Source organism: Oncorhynchus clarkii, chromosome 10 (genome assembly GCF_045791955.1).
Source record: "Oncorhynchus clarkii lewisi isolate Uvic-CL-2024 chromosome 10, UVic_Ocla_1.0, whole genome shotgun sequence".
NCBI lineage: Eukaryota > Metazoa > Chordata > Actinopteri > Salmoniformes > Salmonidae > Oncorhynchus > Oncorhynchus clarkii.
In genome coordinates, this window is record NC_092156.1 from 66753718 (window position 1) to 66776511 (window position 22794).

General features: G+C 46.3%; 1 protein-coding gene across 3 annotated transcripts in view; it reads left to right on the top strand.

The window, feature by feature from the left end:
* LOC139419021 (zinc finger protein 827-like) overlaps positions 1-22460 on the top strand; it is a 112231-nt gene extending 89771 nt beyond the window's left edge. For 2 of the 3 annotated variants that reach the window (XM_071168845.1, XM_071168846.1), the window contains exons 10-14: positions 871-1045; positions 1547-1713; positions 13534-13743; positions 15500-15677; positions 18047-22460. In XM_071168845.1, coding sequence (XP_071024946.1) covers positions 871-1045; positions 1547-1713; positions 13534-13743; positions 15500-15677; positions 18047-19001 — 1685 coding nt within the window. In that variant the 3' untranslated portion in view covers positions 19002-22460. Of the gene's footprint in view, positions 1-870; positions 1046-1546; positions 1714-13533; positions 13744-15499; positions 15678-17582; positions 17634-18046 lie in introns of all 3 variants that reach the window. The other variant, XM_071168847.1, reaches the window with a different exon arrangement.
* The last annotated feature ends 334 nt before the right edge of the window (positions 22461-22794 follow it).

A 22794-nucleotide genomic window follows, 5' to 3' on the forward strand; every position in this document is an offset into this window, starting at 1 on the left:
ATTTATGTAAAAACCTACATATTATTGTGCACGAAAGCGCATGGTCCACACACACTAATACAAAACGCGCACACACACTCTGACACACACACTCCCCCTGTGAGTGGGTTGTTTGGCTGAGAACAGCTTGGGCACACCACAGAGAGCAAAAACAGGGGCATATGTCATCATGATGGTTGTTTTTGGTTTACCCGGGCCACAAAGGTTCCCTGGCTTCATGTCCTCGGGCTGTGTGTGTGTGTGTGTGTGTGTGTGTGTGTGTGTGTGTGTGTGTGTGTGTGTGTGTGTGTGTGTGTGTGTGTGTGTGTGTGTGTGTGTGTGTGTGTGGTCCACTAAGCAGACATTCTCATGCAGGGGGACGTACTCATTGTATTTGTGTATACGTGATGTGTACGCATGTTGTTTGCGTACGTATGTGCCTGCATGCGTTTCGTATATGGCGTGCGTATTACACGTAAGTGTATGTACGAATGTGTGTCCCCGTAGACCCATCTCTCTCTCTCTGTGTCTCTCTCTCTCTCTCTCTGTGTCTCTCTCTCTCTCTCTGTGTCTCTCTCTCTCTCTGTGTCTCTCTCTCTCTCTGTGTCTGTCTCTCTCTCTGTCTCTCTCTCTGTCTCTCTCTCTCTCTGTCTCTCTCTCTCTCTCGCTCTCTCTCTCGCTCTCTGTCTCGCTCTCTGTCTCGCTCTCTCTCTCTTTCTCTCTCTCTCTCTCGCTCTCTGTCTCTCTTTGTCTCTCTCTCTGTGTCTCTCTGTCTCTCTCTCTCTCTGTCTCTCTTTGTCTCTCTCTCTGTCTCGCTCTCTCTCTCTCTCTCGGTCTGTCTGTCTCTCTCTCTCTCTGACCTTGTGTCTGTCCGTCCGTCTGTCCTTCCAGAGGAGCGGAAGTATACGTGTCACCTGTGTCCTTATGCAGCCAAGTGCAGAGCCAACCTCAACCAGCACCTGACCATCCACTCTGTCAAGCTGGTCAGCACCGACGCAGAGCAGATGGTCAGCGCCGTCACCACCGCTGAGGGACGAGACGGGAAGACCTTCCCCTATTACTACAGGTGCTGCTACGCTGAATGAAAGAAACACTCCAAAGAAACATTGAATCTACTAGAGTCTGGTCGACGCACCTGTTCTCAGAGCGGTAGTCACAAGAACTGTCCCTGTACTTATGTACACAGACCCATAATAAAGGTCTGTCCCTATAGTTTTTGGCGAGTACGTGTTCATCCATAGCAGGCGTCAAAGATCTCGTGTGTGTGTGTGTGTGTGTGTGTGTGTGTGTGTGTGTGTGTGTGTGCACAGAAGATCTAGCCGTATAAAGACTGACACATGCAATTTACTGATCCCATAAATTGGGAATTAATGATGCCCTCTTCCCTCTATAACCTGGTCTGAGGTCAGCCTTTAGGGTTTGATTAGGAATTAATTATGTCTTCTTGCCTCTATAACCTGGTCTGAGATCAGCATTTGGTCTATGTTCAATACCTCTCTCCTTTCCCCTCTAGCTGTGACCTGTTCTGAGATCAGTGTTTAACCCCTCCCTCTTCCTGTCCATCTAGCTGCCATGCATGTGGTTTCCAGACGGGGCTGAATGCCCAGTTCGTCAGCCACATGTCTCTCCACGTGGACAAGGAGCAGTGGATGTTCGCTCTGTGCTGCAGCGTCTGTGACTACGTCTGTGTGGAGGAGAGTGACATGAAGTCCCACGTCAGTCACGGACACACAGGTAGATCATCTGTCTTCTGCTCAAGCATGTATTGTATGGAGAGATGGCTTTGGTCCACCTCTTGTCCCTGGGGGCAGCAATAGGACGAAGTCCGCTTGTACAACCAACTTGATGGCATTTCTTTTCCAGCTGAACTTGGTTTTGCTGCTGTCGAATTGTTCCAAATTGTATTGATTCCCTTCCTGAAGCGTGTATCTATCTGCTCGCTCGGACTCATGGGTTTTAAAGTGCTGTTTTGGTGTAAGGATAGGCTAGAAAGAGGGGGTTTATACAATTTCTTACCCAGTCTATACACCCAGTCTATACCTTTTACATCCAGTCTATACCTTTTACACCCAGTCTATACCTTTTACACCCAGTCTATACCTTTTACACCCAGTCTATACCTTTTACACCCAGTCTATACCTTTTACACCCAGTCTATACCTTTTACATCCATGAGGAGGACTGGAGAAGTCTGCACCTCGGATCGTAGCCAAACAATGTTTTAAAGCTTTCAGAATGATTCTCAGATCAGCTGTGACATGTTGTTGGTAGGGAGCTGTTGGGGGAGTGTTGCAGATTGAGGTGCTATTGCTGACTTTTCAGAGTAGAAACAGCTAGTTTAGTTCACAGCCGTTTATAGTAGAGGGAACCAACATGTTCAGTCTCAACACACTGAACTGATGTGACAATAAAGTAAAGCTTCATAAAACGAGTCCCTTCCCGGGAGAGAGAGGAGACTCTAACTCTGTAAACTCTCCAAACAGAAACAACTTCCACTTTGAATAACAAAACATGTAGATTATTTTCCCTCCCTCGACCTTCCCTGGACTTTTTACAGCCACTGGTCCAAAACCCAGCCTGTCAATGTATTTTTTTGGTCCGTAGCGGCTTTGTCCGGTTTATCGTCCGACGCGGTTGCCCGTTTTGCCCTTCCGTGGCAGTGTGTGTGTGTGGGATTGTCCGGTAGTGTTGCAGACAGCTGAGAGGTCCTCACGGAGGCCGGGGAGCGACCTTGTTTATCTACGATGGCTGCCCCTTATCGTGCCTGAGGGGAAAAAATCAATAGGTCCTCTGGTCCTTCAGAGGCAGGCCAGGGTTCTCACACACACACACACACATTCTTACCCTCTCTCACACAGACACAGAGTGGTGAGTTCATATCGAAGCTTGGCATTTAGGCTAGCCTCCACCCTCTAGCAAACATGGCTGCTGAAAACACACCACATTGGGGCTGTAGAAAAGACTGCTGGGTGTTATTTGTCAGCTGATAGTGTTTGGACACCACATCTCCCCCAGCCAAGCTGCAGACAGACATGGAAATGGCTGAACTCAGCAGGTGTTACGCCTGAAGTTGGCCCCCGCTAAGATGTGTGTCAGCCACATGGGCAAGGGGTCAGACTGGTGGCCCCACAGCAGGGAGCCTGGCTGCTGCTAGGAACAGGACAGAGATACTGTGTGGTGGTACAGAACAGGACAGAAATACTGTGTGGTGGTACAGAACAGGACAGAGATACTGTGTGGTGGTACAGAACAGGACAGAGATACTGTGTGGTGGTACAGAACAGGACAGAGATACTGTGTGGTGGTACAGTAGGAACAGGACAGAGATACTGTGTGTGTGGTGGTACAGTAGGAACTGGACAGAGATACTGTGTGTGTGGTGGTACAGTAGGAACAGGACAGAGATACTGTGTGTGTGGTGGTACAGTAGGAACAGGACAGATATAATGTGTGTGTGGTGGTACAGTAGGAACAGGACAGAGATACTGTGTGTGGTGGTACAGTAGGAACAGGACAGAGATACTGTGTGTGTGGTGGTACAGTAGGAACAGGACAGAGATACTGTGTGTGTGGTGGTACAGTAGGAACAGGACAGAGATACTGTGTGTGTGGTGGTACAGTAGGAACAGGACAGAGATACTGTGTGTGTGGTGGTACAGTAGGAACAGGACAGAGATACTGTGTGTGTGGTGGTACAGTAGGAACAGGACAGAGATACTGTGTGTGGTGGTACAGTAGGAACAGGACAGATATACTGTGTGTGTGGTGGTACAGTAGGAACAAGACAGAGATACTGTGTGTGTGGTGGTACAGTAGGAACAAGACAGAGATACTGTGTGGTGGTACAGTAGGAACAGGACAGAGATACTGTGTGTGTGGTGGTACAGTAGGAACTGGACAGAGATACTGTGTGTGTGGTGGTACAGTAGGAACAGGACATAGATACTGTGTGTGTGGTGGTACAGTAGGAACAGGACAGAGATACTGTGTGTGTGGTGGTACAGTAGGAACAGGACAGAGATACTGTGTGTGTGGTGGTACAGTAGGAACAGGACAGAGATACTGTGTGTGTGGTGGTACAGTAGGAACAGGACAGATATAATGTGTGTGTGGTGGTACAGTAGGAACAGGACAGAGATACTGTGTGTGGTGGTACAGTAGGAACAGGACAGAGATACTGTGTGTGTGGTGGTACAGTAGGAACAGGACAGAGATACTGTGTGTGTGGTGGTACAGTAGGAACAGGACAGAGATACTGTGTGTGTGGTGGTACAGTAGGAACAGGACAGAGATACTGTGTGTGTGGTGGTACAGTAGGAACAGACTGGTGGCCCCACAGCAGGGAGCCTGGCTGCTGCTAGGAACAGGACAGAGATACTGTGTGGTGGTACAGAACAGGACAGAAATACTGTGTGGTGGTACAGAACAGGACAGAGATACTGTGTGGTGGTACAGAACAGGACAGAGATACTGTGTGGTGGTACAGAACAGGACAGAGATACTGTGTGGTGGTACAGTAGGAACAGGACAGAGATACTGTGTGGTGGTACAGTAGGAACAGGACAGAGATACTGTGTGGTGGTACAGAACAGGACAGAGATGCTGTGTGGTGGTACAGAACAGGACAGAGATACTGTGTGTGGTGGTACAGTAGGAACAGGACAGAGATACTGTGTGTGTGTGGTGGTACAGTAGGAACAGGACAGAGATACTGTGTGTGTGTGGTGGTACAGTAGGAACAGGACAGAGATACTGTGTGGTGGTACAGTAGGAACAGGACAGAGATACTGTGTGGTGGTACAGAACAGGACAGAGATACTGTGTGGTGGTACAGTAGGAACAGGACAGAGATACTGTGTGGTGGTACAGAACAGGACAGAGATACTGTGTGGTGGTACAGAACAGGACAGAGATACTGTGTGGTAGTACAGTAGGAACAGGACAGATATACTGTGTGGTGGTACAGTAGGAACAGGACAGAGATATTGTGTGGTGGTACAGAACAGGACAGAGATACTGTGTGGTGGTACAGAACAGGACAGAGATACTGTGTGGTGGTACAGAACAGGACAGAGATACTGTGTGTGTGGTGGTACAGTAGGAACAGGACAGAGATACTGTGTGGTGGTACAGTAGAAACAAGACAGAGATACTGTGTGTGTGGTGGTACAGTAGGAACAAGACAGAGATACTGTGTGGTGGTACAGTAGGAACAGGACAGAGATACTGTGTGTGGTGGTACAGTAGGAAATGGACAGCGATACTGTGTGTGTGGTGGTACAATAGGAACAGGACAGAGATACTGTGTGTGTGGTGGTACAGTATGAACAGGACAGAGATACTGTGTGTGTGGTGGTACAGTAGGAACAGGACAGAGATACTGTGTGTGTGGTGGTACAGTAGGAACAAGACAGAGATACTGTGTGTGTGGTGGTACAGTAGGAACAAGACAGAGATACTGTGTGGTGGTACAGTAGGAACAGGACAGAGATACTGTGTGTGTGGTGGTACAGTAGGAACAGGACAGAGATACTGTGTGTGTGGTGGTACAGTAGGAACAGGACAGAGATACTGTGTGTGTGGTGGTACAGTAGGAACAGGACAGAGATACTGTGTGTGTGGTGGTACAGTAGGAACAGGACAGAGATACTGTGTGTGTGGTGGTACAGTAGGAACAAGACAGAGATACTGTGTGTGTGGTGGTACAGTAGGAACAAGACAGAGATACTGTGTGGTGGTACAGTAGGAACAGGACAGAGATACTGTGTGTGTGGTGGTACAATAGGAACAGGACAGAGATACTGTGTGTGTGGTGGTACAGTAGGAACAGGACAGAGATACTGTGTGTGTGGTGGTACAGTAGGAACAGGACAGAGATACTGTGTGTGTGGTGGTACAGTAGGAACAGGACAGATATAATGTGTGTGTGGTGGTACAGTAGGAACAGGACAGAGATACTGTGTGTGGTGGTACAGTAGGAACAGGACAGAGATACTGTGTGTGTGGTGGTACAGTAGGAACAGGACAGAGATACTGTGTGTGTGGTGGTACAGTAGGAACAGGACAGAGATACTGTGTGTGTGGTGGTACAGTAGGAACAAGACAGAGATACTGTGTGTGTGGTGGTACAGTAGGAACAGGACAGAGATACTGTGTGTGTGGTGGTACAGTAGGAACAGGACAGAGATACTGTGTGTGTGGTGGTACAGTAGGAACAGGACAGAGATACTGTGTGTGTGTTGGTACAGTAGGAACAGGACATAGATACTGTGTGTGTGGTGGTACAGTAGGAACAGGACAGAGATACTGTGTGTGTGGTGGTACAGTAGGAACAGGACAGAGATACCGTGTGTGTGGTGGTACAGTAGGAACAGGACAGAGATACCGTGTGTGTGGTGGTACAGTAGGAACAGGACAGAGATACCGTGTGTGTGGTGGTACAGTAGGAACAGGACAGAGATACCGTGTGTGTGGTGGTACAGTAGGAACAGGACAGAGATACTGTGTGTGTGGTGGTACAGTAGGAACAGGACAGAGATACTGTGTGTGGTGGTACAGTAGGAACAGGACAGAGATACTGTGTGTGTGGTGGTACAGTAGGAACAAGACAGAGATACTGTGTGTGTGGTGGTACAGTAGGAACAAGACAGAGATACTGTGTGGTGGTACAGTAGGAACAGGACAGAGATACTGTGTGTGTGGTGGTACAGTAGGAACAGGACAGAGATACTGTGTGTGTGGTGGTACAGTAGGAACAGGACATAGATACTGTGTGTGTGGTGGTACAGTAGGAACAGGACAGAGATACTGTGTGTGTGGTGGTACAGTAGGAACAGGACAGAGATACTGTGTGTGTGGTGGTACAGTAGGAACAGGACAGAGATACTGTGTGGTGGTACAGAACAGGACAGAGATACTGTGTGGTGGTACAGTAGGAACAGGACAGAGATACTGTGTGGTGGTACAGAACAGGACAGAGATACTGTGTGGTGGTACAGAACAGGACAGAGATACTGTGTGGTGGTACAGAACAGGACAGAGATACTGTGTGTGTGGTGGTACAGTAGGAACAGGACAGAGATACTGTGTGGTGGTACAGTAGAAACAAGACAGAGATACTGTGTGTGTGGTGGTACAGTAGGAACAAGACAGAGATACTGTGTGGTGGTACAGTAGGAACAGGACAGAGATACTGTGTGGTGGTACAGTAGGAACAGGACAGAGATATTGTGTGGTGGTACAGAACAGGACAGAGATACTGTGTGGTGGTACAGAACAGGACAGAGATACTGTGTGGTGGTACAGAACAGGACAGAGATACTGTGTGTGTGGTGGTACAGTAGGAACAGGACAGAGATACTGTGTGGTGGTACAGTAGAAACAAGACAGAGATACTGTGTGTGTGGTGGTACAGTAGGAACAAGACAGAGATACTGTGTGGTGGTACAGTAGGAACAGGACAGAGATACTGTGTGTGGTGGTACAGTAGGAAATGGACAGCGATACTGTGTGTGTGGTGGTACAATAGGAACAGGACAGAGATACTGTGTGTGTGGTGGTACAGTATGAACAGGACAGAGATACTGTGTGTGTGGTGGTACAGTAGGAACAGGACAGAGATACTGTGTGTGTGGTGGTACAGTAGGAACAGGACAGAGATACTGTGTGTGTGGTGGTACAGTAGGAACAGGACAGAGATACTGTGTGTGTGGTGGTACAGTAGGAACAGGACAGAGATACTGTGTGTGGTGGTACAGTAGGAACAGGACAGATATACTGTGTGTGTGGTGGTACAGTAGGAACAAGACAGAGATACTGTGTGTGTGGTGGTACAGTAGGAACAAGACAGAGATACTGTGTGGTGGTACAGTAGGAACAGGACAGAGATACTGTGTGTGTGGTGGTACAGTAGGAACAGGACAGAGATACTGTGTGTGTGGTTGTACAGTAGGAACAGGACATAGATACTGTGTGTGTGGTGGTACAGTAGGAACAGGACAGAGATACTGTGTGTGTGGTGGTACAGTAGGAACAGGACAGAGATACTGTGTGTGTGGTGGTACAGTAGGAACAGGACAGATATAATGTGTGTGTGGTGGTACAGTAGGAACAGGACAGAGATACTGTGTGTGGTGGTACAGTAGGAACAGGACAGAGATACTGTGTGTGTGGTGGTACAGTAGGAACAAGACAGAGATACTGTGTGGTGGTACAGTAGGAACAGGACAGAGATACTGTGTGTGTGGTGGTACAGTAGGAACAGGACAGAGATACTGTGTGTGTGGTGGTACAGTAGGAACAGGACAGAGATACTGTGTGTGTGGTGGTACAGTAGGAACAGGACAGAGATACTGTGTGTGTGGTGGTACAGTAGGAACAGGACAGAGATACTGTGTGGTGGTACAGAACAGGACAGAGATACTGTGTGTGTGGTGGTACAGTAGGAACAGGACAGAGATACTGTGTGGTGGTACAGTAGAAACAAGACAGAGATACTGTGTGTGTGGTGGTACAGTAGGAACAAGACAGAGATACTGTGTGGTGGTACAGTAGGAACAGGACAGAGATACTGTGTGGTGGTACAGTAGGAACAGGACAGAGATATTGTGTGGTGGTACAGAACAGGACAGAGATACTGTGTGGTGGTACAGAACAGGACAGAGATACTGTTTGGTGGTACAGAACAGGACAGAGATACTGTGTGTGTGGTGGTACAGTAGGAACAGGACAGAGATACTGTGTGGTGGTACAGTAGAAACAAGACAGAGATACTGTGTGTGTGGTGGTACAGTAGGAACAAGACAGAGATACTGTGTGGTGGTACAGTAGGAAATGGACAGCGATACTGTGTGTGTGGTGGTACAATAGGAACAGGACAGAGATACTGTGTGTGTGGTGGTACAGTATGAACAGGACAGAGATACTGTGTGTGTGGTGGTACAGTAGGAACAGGACAGAGATACTGTGTGTGTGGTGGTACAGTAGGAACAGGACAGAGATACTGTGTGTGTGGTGGTACAGTAGGAACAGGACAGAGATACTGTGTGTGTGGTGGTACAGTAGGAACAGGACAGAGATACTGTGTGTGGTGGTACAGTAGGAACAGGACAGATATACTGTGTGTGTGGTGGTACAGTAGGAACAAGACAGAGATACTGTGTGTGTGGTGGTACAGTAGGAACAAGACAGAGATACTGTGTGGTGGTACAGTAGGAACAGGACAGAGATACTGTGTGTGTGGTGGTACAGTAGGAACAGGACAGAGATACTGTGTGTGTGGTTGTACAGTAGGAACAGGACATAGATACTGTGTGTGTGGTGGTACAGTAGGAACAGGACAGAGATACTGTGTGTGTGGTGGTACAGTAGGAACAGGACAGAGATACTGTGTGTGTGGTGGTACAGTAGGAACAGGACAGATATAATGTGTGTGTGGTGGTACAGTAGGAACAGGACAGAGATACTGTGTGTGGTGGTACAGTAGGAACAGGACAGAGATACTGTGTGTGTGGTGGTACAGTAGGAACAGGACAGAGATGCTGTGTGTGTGGTGGTACAGTAGGAACAGGACAGAGATACTGTGTGTGTGGTGGTACAGTAGGAACAGGACAGAGATACCGTGTGTGTGGTGGTACAGTAGGAACAGGACAGAGATACTGTGTGTGTGTGTTGGTACAGTAGGAACAGGACATAGATACTGTGTGTGTGGTGGTACAGTAGGAACAGGACAGAGATACTGTGTGTGTGGTGGTACAGTAGGAACAGGACAGAGATACCGTGTGTGTGGTGGTACAGTAGGAACAGGACAGAGATACCGTGTGTGTGGTGGTACAGTAGGAACAGGACAGAGATACTGTGTGTGTGGTGGTACAGTAGGAACAGGACAGAGATACTGTGTGTGGTGGTACAGTAGGAACAGGACAGATATACTGTGTGTGTGGTGGTACAGTAGGAACAAGACAGAGATACTGTGTGTGTGGTGGTACAGTAGGAACAAGACAGAGATACTGTGTGGTGGTACAGTAGGAACAGGACAGAGATACTGTGTGTGTGGTGGTACAGTAGGAACAGGACAGAGATACTGTGTGTGTGGTGGTACAGTAGGAACAGGACATAGATACTGTGTGTGTGGTGGTACAGTAGGAACAGGACAGAGATACTGTGTGTGTGGTGGTACAGTAGGAACAGGACAGAGATACTGTGTGTGTGGTGGTACAGTAGGAACAGGACAGATATAATGTGTGTGTGGTGGTACAGTAGGAACAGGACAGAGATACTGTGTGTGGTGGTACAGTAGGAACAGGACAGAGATACTGTGTGTGTGGTGGTACAGTAGGAACAGGACAGAGATACTGTGTGTGTGGTGGTACAGTAGGAACAGGACAGAGATACTGTGTGTGTGGTGGTACAGTAGGAACAGGACAGAGATACTGTGTGTGTGGTGGTACAGTAGGAACAGGACAGAGATACTGTGTGTGTGGTGGTACAGTAGGAACAGGACAGAGATACTGTGTGTGTGGTGGTACAGTAGGAACAGGACAGAGATACTGTGTGTGTGTTGGTACAGTAGGAACAGGACATAGATACTGTGTGTGTGGTGGTACAGTAGGAACAGGACAGAGATACTGTGTGTGTGGTGGTACAGTAGGAACAGGACAGAGATACTGTGTGTGGTGGTACAGTAGGAACAGGACAGAGATACCGTGTGTGTGGTGGTACAGTAGGAACAGGACAGAGATACTGTGTGTGTGGTGGTACAGTAGGAACAGGACAGAGATACTGTGTGTGTGGTGGTACAGTAGGAACAGGACAGAGATACTGTGTGTGTGGTGGTACAGGACAGAGATACTGTGTGTGGTGGTACAGTAGGAACAGGACAGATATACTGTGTGTGTGGTGGTACAGTAGGAACAAGACAGAGATACTGTGTGTGTGGTGGTACAGTAGGAACAAGACAGAGATACTGTGTGGTGGTACAGTAGGAACAGGACAGAGATACTGTGTGTGTGGTGGTACAGTAGGAACAGGACAGAGATACTGTGTGTGTGGTGGTACAGTAGGAACAGGACAGAGATACTGTGTGTGGTTGTACAGTAGGAACAGGACAGAGATACTGTGTGTGGTACAGTAGGAACAGGACAGAGATACTGTGTGGTGGTACAGAACAGGACAGAGATACTGTGTGGTGGTACAGGACAGAGATACTGTGTGGTAGTACAGAACAGGACAGAGATACTGTGTGGTGGTACAGGACAGAGATACTGTGTGGTGGTACAGAACACGACAGAGATACTGTGTGTGGTGGTACAGTAGGAACAGGACAGAGATACTGTGTGGTGGTACAGAACAGGACAGAGATACTGTGTGGTGGTACAGAACAGGACAGAGATACTGTGTGGTGGTACAGTAGGAACAGGACAGAGATACTGTGTGGTGGTACAGAACAGGACAGAGATACTGTGTGTGTGGTACAATAGGAACAGGACAGAGATACTGTGTGTGGTGATACAGTAGGAACAGGACAGAGATACTGTGTGTGTGGTGGTACAGTAGGAACAGGACAGAGATACTGTGTGGTGGTACAGTAGGAACAGGACAGAGATACTGTGTGTGGTGGTACAGTAGGAACAGGACAGAGATACTGTGTGTGTGGTGGTACAGTAGGAACAGGACAGAGATACTGTGTGGTGGTGGTACAGTAGGAACAGGACAGAGATACTGTGTGGTGGTACAGTAGGAACATTACAGAGATCCATTCAATCTCACAGATTCTGGCCCATTAGCAGATATTTATGCATCTGTAACTTTTTTCACTCATCATTATTCAATACTCATTCATGATTATCCGTAATTGTAGCGTCCACGTTAATGTAGAAGTGTTCAGAAACATATTATTGTTATTTTTTTACAATAAAACTGACTCTAATGACACTATATTATTTTCCATTCATTTCTATTGGGCAAAACAATCTGATACACAACCAAAACAAGCTGCAAATGCATCCAACAAGTTACTAGTCACATGATTGATGTAGTCATTGCATGCTAGGAATATGGGACCAAATACTAAACTTTTAACTACTTTAATACACATAAGTGAATTTGTCCAAATACATATGACTGCTTGAAATTGGGGGACTAGATACGGCAGGGTAGCCTAGTGGTTAGAGCATTGGACTTGTAGGTCCAACCTTGGAAGGTTGCAAGTTCAAACCCCCGAGCTGACAAGGTACAAATCTGTCGTTCTGCCCCTGAACAGGCAGTTAACCCACTGTTCCTAGGCCGTCATTGTAAATAAGAATTTGTTCTTAACTGACTGCCTAGTTAAATAAAGGTAAAATAAATCAAATAAATACATTAGGTGCTTTCATTTCTGAACGGTGAAACATGTATAAAATACCCTCAAATAAAAGGTGACATTCTGTACTGTCGCATCATATTAAACGTATTCAAATCCAAAATGGTGGAGTATAGAGCCACCTTTTTAAAGTTTTCGCTTCACTGTCCAATCCGTAGGGGAGTGTAACACAGGTTTACAACGTTTTCCACCCTCATAAAAAGTGACGTGCGTTTGACTAAACACATGCTTCAATAGCATCTTGGACCTTGTAAAAAGTGCTAACAAGGAATATGCCAACAGGGATGATAAATGATGTGGTTTCCCACAAGGGACAAGTACTCTTTGAATGTTCAGAGCATCATGTACTCTATAGCTCCCTTAGATAGTGGAGTGGTGAGCCTCGTTTTGTCTTTAATCTACCTCTAGAGGTCTTCGGCGTTGAGAGAGATGGATACAATGGTATTTCACTCTCTGCTTTCTGCGTTTCTATACCTGCATTCTCTCATTCTCAAGGATGAAAGTGTGTAGGCTATGCACAATATGTGTCTTTGAATGTGACTGTGTGAATGCCTGTGCGATTGTGTGTATGTGCCTGTGTCGTGTGTGTGCGCGCACATACAAATGTGTGTGAGGTAGCTGGCGTCGGCCATTTCACAATCCATGGCAGCCAGAAGCCCTATACTCCTTCACCTCCCTCCCTCCCTCTCCTTCTCCCTGACTGAATGCCCTTTGTTGAGCTGTGCCCTGAGTTGCTCCCGCCATCTTAGCTCCCTTAGCCGTGACCCTCCTCCTCCCCTCTTCTCTTTCTCTCTCTCATACTCTCTCTCTCTATCCCAGAGAAGTGCGGTCAAACAGAGAGAGGAAAAAGAGAGAGATCAATAAAAGCATACTGGCTGTTGATTGGACTGGCAGCAGGGCTCCAGTCAGAGGACATGGCCCTGAAGCTGAACCTGCCTGCCTGCAGTGTGTGTGATTTTCATTTTGTATTCAACAGACTGTGTGTGTGTTTCTGTTTGTGTGTGTGTGTGTGTGTGTAGTTTAGTGCTTTTCCTCCTCTTATTGTGATGACGGTGCTAGTGACAGAGTTGGGGTATATTACTTAATCATTCAGGAAGTAATTACAATGGTACATTTTCTGAATTTGATGATGATGATTGTCACGATGATGACAACAATGCTGATGATGATTGACTCTTGGCCCCTCTTCTTCCTAGGTCTGAACTCGCGGAGCCCCCTCAGTGAGACTAAGAGCACCTCCTCCTCCCTGTCGGCCCTCAGCGATTCGCTGAACAGCTCAGAGGGTGGAGAACTTACCCATGCCAATGAGGAGCTCAAGAACCTGCTGGCCCCTCCCTCCTCTGCAGGCAGCCAATCCAGCTCCAGCAGCCACTCGGGATCAGGAACTGAAGAGAAGTCTGAAAAAGGCAAGGAGTTCTGGGATGTATAGGCTGGAAAATTATGTGGAACTACAGTTAATTTAATCTACTTATAATTCTGTATCCTTAAAGGCCCAATGCAGCCATTTTTTATCTCAAAATCAAATCATTTCTGGGTAACAATAAGTACCTTACTGTAATAGATTCCATTAAAAATGTGTAAAAAACTACTTCTCAAGCAAGATTTTTGCTAGGACTGTCTGGGAGGGGTCTGAGTGGAGAGGGGAAAACTAGCTGTTCTTAGCAGAGAGGTTTGGAACTCTCTTTGTTATTGGTCTATTAACTCATTTACCGCCTGGTGATGTCACCATGGACATCTGAAACTCCCGCTCATGCAAACCTGATGATTAGAAGGTTCTGTGTAGGTTGTATTTTCAACCAGCAGCTATCAGGAAATAACACTGATCACATTTCACACTTTTACAGTGTTCGTTTCATCCGCTGTTGTACAATATGATATTTATACCAGAAAACAGAATTTTGACTGCGCTGGGCGGTTAACCTCTCTGGGATATGTGGGACAGTAGCGTCCCACCTGGCCAAAATTCAGGGAAAATGCAGAGCGCCAAATTCAAAATAATAACAATTTCATGAAATCACACATCCAAGATACCAAATTAAAGCTACACTTGTTGTGAATCCAGCCAACGTGTCAGATTTCTAAAAGGCTTATCAGAGAAAGCAATAGATGCTATTATCTGAGGACAGCACCCATTTTTTTTATATATATTTTTTATTTATTTAACCTTTATTTAACTAGGCAAGTCAGTTAAGAACAAATTCTTATTTTCAATGACGGCCTAGGAACAGTGGGTTAACTGCCTGTTCAGGGGCAGAATGACAGATCTGTACCTTGTCAGCTCGGGATTTGAACTTGCAACCTTTCGGTTATTAGTCCAACACTCTAACCACTAGGCTACCCTGCCGCCCCGACAATCCCATTTCAGCCTTCCAGGTGCGACACAAAACGCAGAAATAAAGATAGAATTCATGCCTTACCTTTGACGATCTTCTTCTGTTGGCACTCCAATATGTCCCATAAACATCACAAATGGTCCTTTTGTTCGATTAATTCCGTCGATATATATCCAAAATGTCAATTTATTTGGCGCGTTTGATCCAGAAAAACACTGGTTCCAACTTGTGCAACGTGACTACAAAATATCTCAAAAGTTACCTGTAAACTTTGCCAAAACATTTCAAACTACTTTTGTAATACAACTTTAGGTATTTTCTAACGTAAATAATCGATACAAAGGAAGACGGGATGATCTGTGTTCAATACCGGAGGAAAACAAAGTGTAGCTGGCTTTCAGGTCATGCGCCTCTAACAAACAGTAAACTTCCCTCGAGCCTCATTCTGAACATGGCTACTTCCTTCATTTCTCAAAGGAAAAACCTCAACCAATTTCTAAAGACTGTTGACATCCAGTGGAAGCGGTAGGAACTGCAAGAAGGTCCCTTAGAAATCTGGATGCAGGAAGTTAGATGTAGTTTCGCACGCTATTGCTAACTAGCGTTAGCGCAATGACTGAAAGTCTCCTCGAACAGCTAGCATGCAAAAGCACAGACTTTTTTCACATAAATTATGCAGTGACGTAAATGTGTGTGTGATGTGTCCAGAATATGTGAGTTAAATACGAGCAATAATTTGAGCCACACACAAGGATATCACGGGGGTGATGTTTAATTAAGAGGACGAGGAGCACTGCAGTCATGCTAACTCCCTCTCCCCCCCCACCAGGCTTCGAGTGCGTCTTCTGCAACTTTGTGTGCAAGACGCGGACCATGTACGAGCGCCACCTCCAGATCCACCTGATCACGCGCATGTTCGAGTGCGACGTGTGCCACAAGTTCCTGAAGACGCCCGAGCAGCTGCTGGAGCACAAGAAGTGCCACACCGTCCCCACCGGAGGGCTCAAGTAAGGAAAGCAAGTACAGACAGAGGTTCCTACTCCACCACCCTCACACCCTACCCTACCCCGACTCCTCCCTCACACATGTACAGACGCACAGGCAGACGGTAACCCACTGACCGACTGACTATAGCATGCACATTAAGTCAAAAACATGCGTGTAAGACCACATGCATAAACACAATACACACGCAGTCTGAACTGTAAATGTGTGCATGCATTCAGCCACACTTTCAAACTAGATGACGTCAACACACAGACACTGTCCAACATACACATTTACGTGCATAGGACATCTAGCTCACTGAAGCTATTAAGACATTCACAGAGTGTATATATAAACCGTGTTACACTCACAGCCCTAAATACTAAACACTGTCCCCCTCTGACCCAATACTCCTATACCCCTATAGGAGCCTCTGTTGTACTGTGTGATGCACACACACACACACACACACCCACACACACACACACACACACACAGTAAACCATACATAGCCATGTAGCCCGTCTGTTCATGTTAAACCAACGCTGCCAGGACATGAAGCTCCTCCAACACACACGCAACAACATTGCTAATGACATTAGCCTAGCCATGAAGCTCCTCCAACACACACGCAACAACATACTAATGACATTAGCCTAGCGCTGTGCTTTTAAAGCCTGCACACACAGATGCATATTTTATACCACATAGATGTTATATTTTCCCAGATTGCATTTGAAACCATCTGGAATGAAAGTAGTACATGCAGTCACTTAACAGGAAATCTGAACAGACGTCTAGGGAAATATTTAAGCGCAGTAGAAACAGATTGTTAGTTAACACACAACAGTCACTGTCATTTTTATGTGTTTCTTTTTTGTTGTTGATCTATTTGTCGAAGTTGATACGCAGTCAGTCAATGCACGTGTAGAGCCATCGCTATCAATCAGACGCCATTGAACTCATCTCGCCATTAACTGATCGGCCTTCACGGTCACTTGACCATGTTTAATGTCAAGCTGTCACCACTATTCACCAGATACTGTCCCTTGTCTAGCCATCGGTAGCATTAGATCAGTAGTTGGTTTGGTGTTTGGAGTGAGAGAGTCAGGGTCGTAGTTTACTGAGGTATCTGTTAGTGTCTTGTTACAAGGAGTAGAGGCACGGTTAAGGTCTCAATACGCCACCACCGATTCTCTCCACGTTCATTGGTCAGTACAGGAACACACGCACACACACCATCAACACTGCTAACAGTATTAGTCCATTTTAGGTACATGGGCATGTATTTATTTCACATTTCAAATGTTCAAGGATGCAATTAGTTCAGTCATTATAGTAGAGTGTTTTAATGTTTGTTAGAAATCCATCCTCTATCCTGACTTTAAAACCAGACAGACAGTCCACATTAGCTGTGCGGGGAAGGTTTGAGAGGTCAGAATTAAAAGCAGGTTGCCCAAACACAGCTGCCCCCTCAGTCCAGTTCAAGAGGGTATCTCTAGTCTAGACTCTAGAGTAGTGTGTCCAGGCAGGGTTGTGTACTAAGTAGTGTGTGCTCAGCAGTGGACGGTGGGGTGACGGAGTGGTGGTTATCCACTGCAATGGAGAACACTTTCAAATCAAGCTTAATAAGCTGGACAAAAGACAGACGAGTTGTAGACAATGGAGAAAAAACACTTTATAAGAGAAAGAGACGAGGCTGTAGTGTGTACCGAAGAGGAGAGTGTACTGAAGACTGTGCACTCGAGGAGTGTGTACTGAGGCGTGTCTAGGACAGAGAAGGGCCTCCCTTTACCAGTGCATCCTTAGTGTACTCAGAAGTGTTCATTCAGGAGTGTATGTCCAGGAGTGTATGGGAGAGAGAAGGTGTGTGTAGGCTCTTCACCACGTGGCTGGTTGTATTCTGAGGTGATTCTGTTCTGCAGGGTTTGTGAAGCGCTTTGGGGCCCAGAGCAGATGAATGGTGCTATTTAAATGTAAGTGCCACATTTCCATTTATTTCAGTTATCCTTCCATTCCTAATTCCGTCCAATCCTGTTCTCTTTCCACAACTTGTCTCTGCCCAGTTCTACATGCCCCACCCACCTACCACCAACCCACTCCAAACACACTTTCAACCCCAACCCACCCTAGACACTTTAACATTTCAACAACACACACACACACACACACACACCAATCATTCCTTTAGGGTCAAATATTCAGGACACATCACACACACCTTTCCTCCTTCACCTTCCCCCTCTTCATCCTCCCTTGTGTTGAAGTCTTAAGGTGTGTATTTTGGTCATCGTGTATTTAAGTCCTCTCTTCGTTAAACCTCCCCTCGCTATTGTGTGTGTATTTCCCATGTCCTGCCCCCTTCCACTTCCTCCTTCCTGTTTCCCAGGTGCCCCGTCTGCATTTATTCCACCAATCGACCGGTGGCCATGGAGTGCCACCTGAAGACCCATTACAAGATGGAGTACAAGTGTCGCATCTGCCAGTCGGTGTGGTGCGACCAGCCCGCGCTGGAGAGGCACGTGCGCGAGCATCGCCTCGGCAACCACTACAAGTGTGAGCAGTGCGGCTACCTGTCCAAGACGGCCAACAAGCTGATCGAGCACGTGCGTGTGCACACGGGCGAGCGGCCCTTCCACTGCGACCGCTGCGGCTACAGCTGCAAGCGCAAGGACAACCTGAACCTGCACAAGAAGCTGAAGCACGCCCCGCGCCAGACCTTCGGCTGCACGGAGTGCCCCTTCACCACCACCCACCCCTTCATCTTCAGCCGCCACCTCAAGAAGCACCAGGGTGGAGGGGAAGGGGAGGAGGCCGGCGAGGAGGAGTTCCAGGCCCAGCTAGGGGGCTCTCTGGTGGGGTCTCTGCGGGGCGGGGAGCCCTTCCTCCTGGGGGTAGGTGGAGGTGGGAGTAGCGGGAGGAGCGGTAGCAGCAGCCCCCTCATGATTCTCTCTGCCTCCCAGGCCCTGCAGTCTGTCGCCCTGTCACTCATCACAGGGAAACAACACCACCGTCAACAGGAACTCCCGCCCCCAGCCCAGCGTTATCTGACCACATCCAATGGAGGAGGCCCCTCCCTCTTCTTCCCCTCCCCACGCCACGTCTACGAGCAGTTGGGAAACTACGAGCGGGCGCACCTGATCCCCCTCACAACCCTGTTCACCCACCGCCACCGCTCAACATTCCACTCGCCCCTCTCCAGACTCCAGAGGCCGCCCTCCTCCTCCCCCATTTTCCTCTCCTCCACCGCCTCCTCCCCCTCTCCTCCCTCGCCCACCTCACTCAAACACTCCTTCCTGGCTTACCTAGGACTGGGACTGACGGAGAGAGCCAAGACTGTGTGACTGTTCTCCTCTCCTCCTTCTCATCCCTATCTCTCCCCCCTCCCTCTCGTTCCCCTTTCTCTCCATCCCTCTCTCCCTGGACAGTGGTGTGAATGATCGTTATCCACTGCGATGGGGAAAACTTTCCAATCAAGCCAGCTGAATAAGCTGGACAGAGACAGACAAGTAGTTATTGTAGACAATGAAAAAAAAAAAAAAGAATTTATCAGAGAAAAGGCTGTATGTGCTAAAAAATGCATTTATATCAAAAGCTGCTTTTCTTATCTGTTATATCGATTGAATTATTACTCTCTATCTCTACTTTTTATTTTCTAATGTTTGTTTTTTGGACTTTTGAATGACCAGGACCCAACTGCATTACCTGTAAAACGGATCCGTGTTTTGTTTTTGTTAGAAAAGTAGAAAAAGAAGAAGAAACAAAACAAGTGCGTTTTTGTCTTTTGGCTACTACGCATCAGAATAGCATGCCTGCCTCTTTGTTTCCGCTAGCTTTGATGCACGTCATTTAATAGGGTATGATGAACCGATCCCCAGGTTGTTAAATTGTGATGCGCCGCGAACAAGAACCAATGAAACGGAACGCTTTTTCTCAAAAGTCTCGTTTCCAAAGCAACGCCTCAAACCACGCACTTAATGAATTATTTAACAAAGGTGTTCTGTACATAGTTTTGTAGCCGTCAATCTCCCCCACAACTAAGCTTTGACTTTATCTGTTTGGCTTTGTGTAATGGTGAAACCATATGCATCAAACGTCGACTTGAACTCACCTTTGTCTCAGGTGGCGGTCGTCTTGGCAACCCATACACACAGGTGACATCTTGTACGTTGTTTGACGTTGTGCGGTGGGGTGGACAGAACAAGTGACATTCTCTACTCAAGGCCCTTTGCCAATTCAAACGGTTTTCAAATCAATGTAACACACGTTATAGCCTCATGCTATAGTCTTTGCTTTCCCCAACTTAGCCCTTGTGTAACCGTAGCCTAGTCCCAGGTCTGTTTGTGCTGTCGTGACAATGACCGTAAAAATTGGCAAGACACCACAAACAGATCTGGGACCAGATTAGTTTTACCCCAACAGCCCACATCAAAGGATCCACGAGGACACCTGTAACCCCTGAGACCAGGGTCCTATTCATTAGGCACCAAACGGAAGAAAAAGGACTGAATCACCAGAACTTGTCGTTATGCTACGTTGCGCCCTAATGAATACGACCCAGGTGTTGTTCGGTCCAGCATCATGTGTAGAACTATGTATGGACTGGCGCACCATTACGTTAGATAAGCTGTAAGAGAGAACTGTTTTGTGGAGGTGACCAGCTAACGGGGTGTTAAAACCCCCCAGCGGCTCCGGGCACCACAGGCCGATTCAATGGTGCTTTTTGGAGCTCTTTTGTAATTTAGTGTAAAAGAAGAAACAGAAAGAAACTGTTCCAAAATGACTTGAATGAATGTATTTTTCTTTGCTGATGTACGTGATGCGAACGTGATACAGATGTGCGGTGTAGTTGCAGGCAGGGACTGTACCGTTGCCTATATGACAGAAAGCAAGGGGTTGGTTTTTATAGGTCGGTGGCCTTCTGTGTCTTTTTAGGTTGTTCATTCGTTTTTTTTTCCCCCTCTCTCTTTCTCTTTTTTACTGAGCCTTTTAAACGTAGGACGATGAGCGTTTTCTACTAACGTGCATCGCTATTATGAAGCCATTTTGATGAAGGCTCCGATAGGTCCAATGTTGTTGACGAGGAAGCAGCCATTGGTTTGGTTTTGGTGGTGTCGCTTCTATCTCAGTGAGAAGACATGGTACTGCTTTCTATTCCCCCTTCGCTCCATCTCTCAGTTGTAATTGCACTTAGCTTAGTCCCATTTCAAAACCAAAAGCACTTAGCTAGTTCATATTGTTATAGTGTAAACGGTTGAGCTGTCGGTCCGATAGGATATCACCGGAAACAGACTTATTACCTTTTTAAGATGTTTGCTGTGAACGATCTGAATCAAAACCGTGATTTCCTGATTTTTGTTGTGTAGACATTTTGTGGTTTAGTGCGGAGGGTTTTTACCTCTGTAAAATTGCAGAGCGCAGATGAACACAAATTGCATGAATTAGGCAGTCGAGGTTGAACTATACTACGCTGGGAGACCCAAAGGGCCCAGGCTAAATTGTCAAAGCCAATTTTGCACAGTGCTGCACTTTTTGAACATGAAAAATGTATTTATCTGTACAGACGGAGATGCTCAACATGGAGAGTGTACATGAGACCAGGCAGCATAATAAAGGCATTTCGTTATTTTTTATTCAAAAGCATTACCCATTTAATTGACCTTGCTCGCATTCCCAAGTGGTCTTTAAGCCAAAATGGTTTCTTATTTGTAAAGGGATATATTTTTTTTTACCTTAATTGTTTTGCTTGTTTCTTGTACTTTTCATTTTCTTGTGATTTTATTTTTTATATTTTTTTTATTTCTTTGTAATGACAACAAAAAAATTGAGAGAACAATGCATTGTTAAGACCAAATGAAATTTAAAAACGAGGTTGTGATGCTAGGATTAAATCCGTCACTTCCTGGTAACGGAGGGGTGTAACAGTTAAATCTCTCCCCCGTGGTTGGTTTTCTTTTAGTCCCCTTTGACAACATAGCAATGTTCAGCATGCTGTCCGCTGGTCGCTGCTACATTATAGGAGTACAAGGAGCCCCCACCCCTGCCACACACACACTCCTAGGTCAGCTCCAGCTCCTTATCTATCCTCTAATATGTAATACTCTAGTGCCACTTGGTGGAAGGGAACCGCCTGAGACCACTGAGAATGAGTCAAACTGATTTTCAGGGTCCAAATCTAAAAACAAAAAATAAGAGGAACAAAAAAAAGAATGTGCCCGTCTTTTTACGACTGACTGTATGCCTTCTTTTATATATATATATATAGCTACCGCATAATCATTATGTAATCAAGAATGTCTGCAGTTGTTTCTTCTTATAAAACGGCCCCTTGGTCTGGTTGGTGTGTCTAAGGAGAAGAAAAGGCCGACAGGGATCGCTTCTGTCCTTTCCAAACCCAGTATTTTTAAGCACTTATCGTTTGCTTATAATTTTTTGTCTAATTGTAAAGAAGCAGCAGAAGGTGATTTTTTTAATGTTATGTCGGGTGACTACCTTTCTGAGCACTTCGGAGTATGCATGACATCTCTCTATTTTATGACTTGACAAGACTCAACTATCTTCTTTTTTGTGTGTTTTCGTTCATCTTTTTGGCACTCAGTAAAAATTGGTATGTGCTGTATAAAGCTTTCTGATTAGTTCATTGTTAAGGCTGTACAGGGTTGTTTGTGACAATAACTGGTAAATAGATCATTTGTACTTTTTTGGTTTTTGTATTCGTTTTTTCTTTGTTTTGGCATTATTTTATGTTCAAAAGTTGCCAGATCTAAATGTAACAGGATTTGAAAGTAAAGCTTACAACAGATGTTCCACCTCAGGTCTGGTTTTTCTTTTGATTCTATAATGTCATTTTCAATGTCATGTTGTCTTGATTGTATATAGTTGAAACGGCCTCTCTCCAGGTACAGCTGCTACACCGGTGGAGACGTTTACAGCGGGAAAGAAAAGAGCAGCAATGGATCCTCCCCAAAATCTAATTATGGAATGCCTCAAAGCAATCTAACCGGCCAACACTCACAGCGGAGGACTCTTTGATGCAACGCAGCTTTCTATAGGTTTCATAGGTTGTGTCTGAAATGGCACCCTTTTCCCTATATAGTGCACTACTTTTGACCCCTGTTCCCTATAAAGTGAAATACT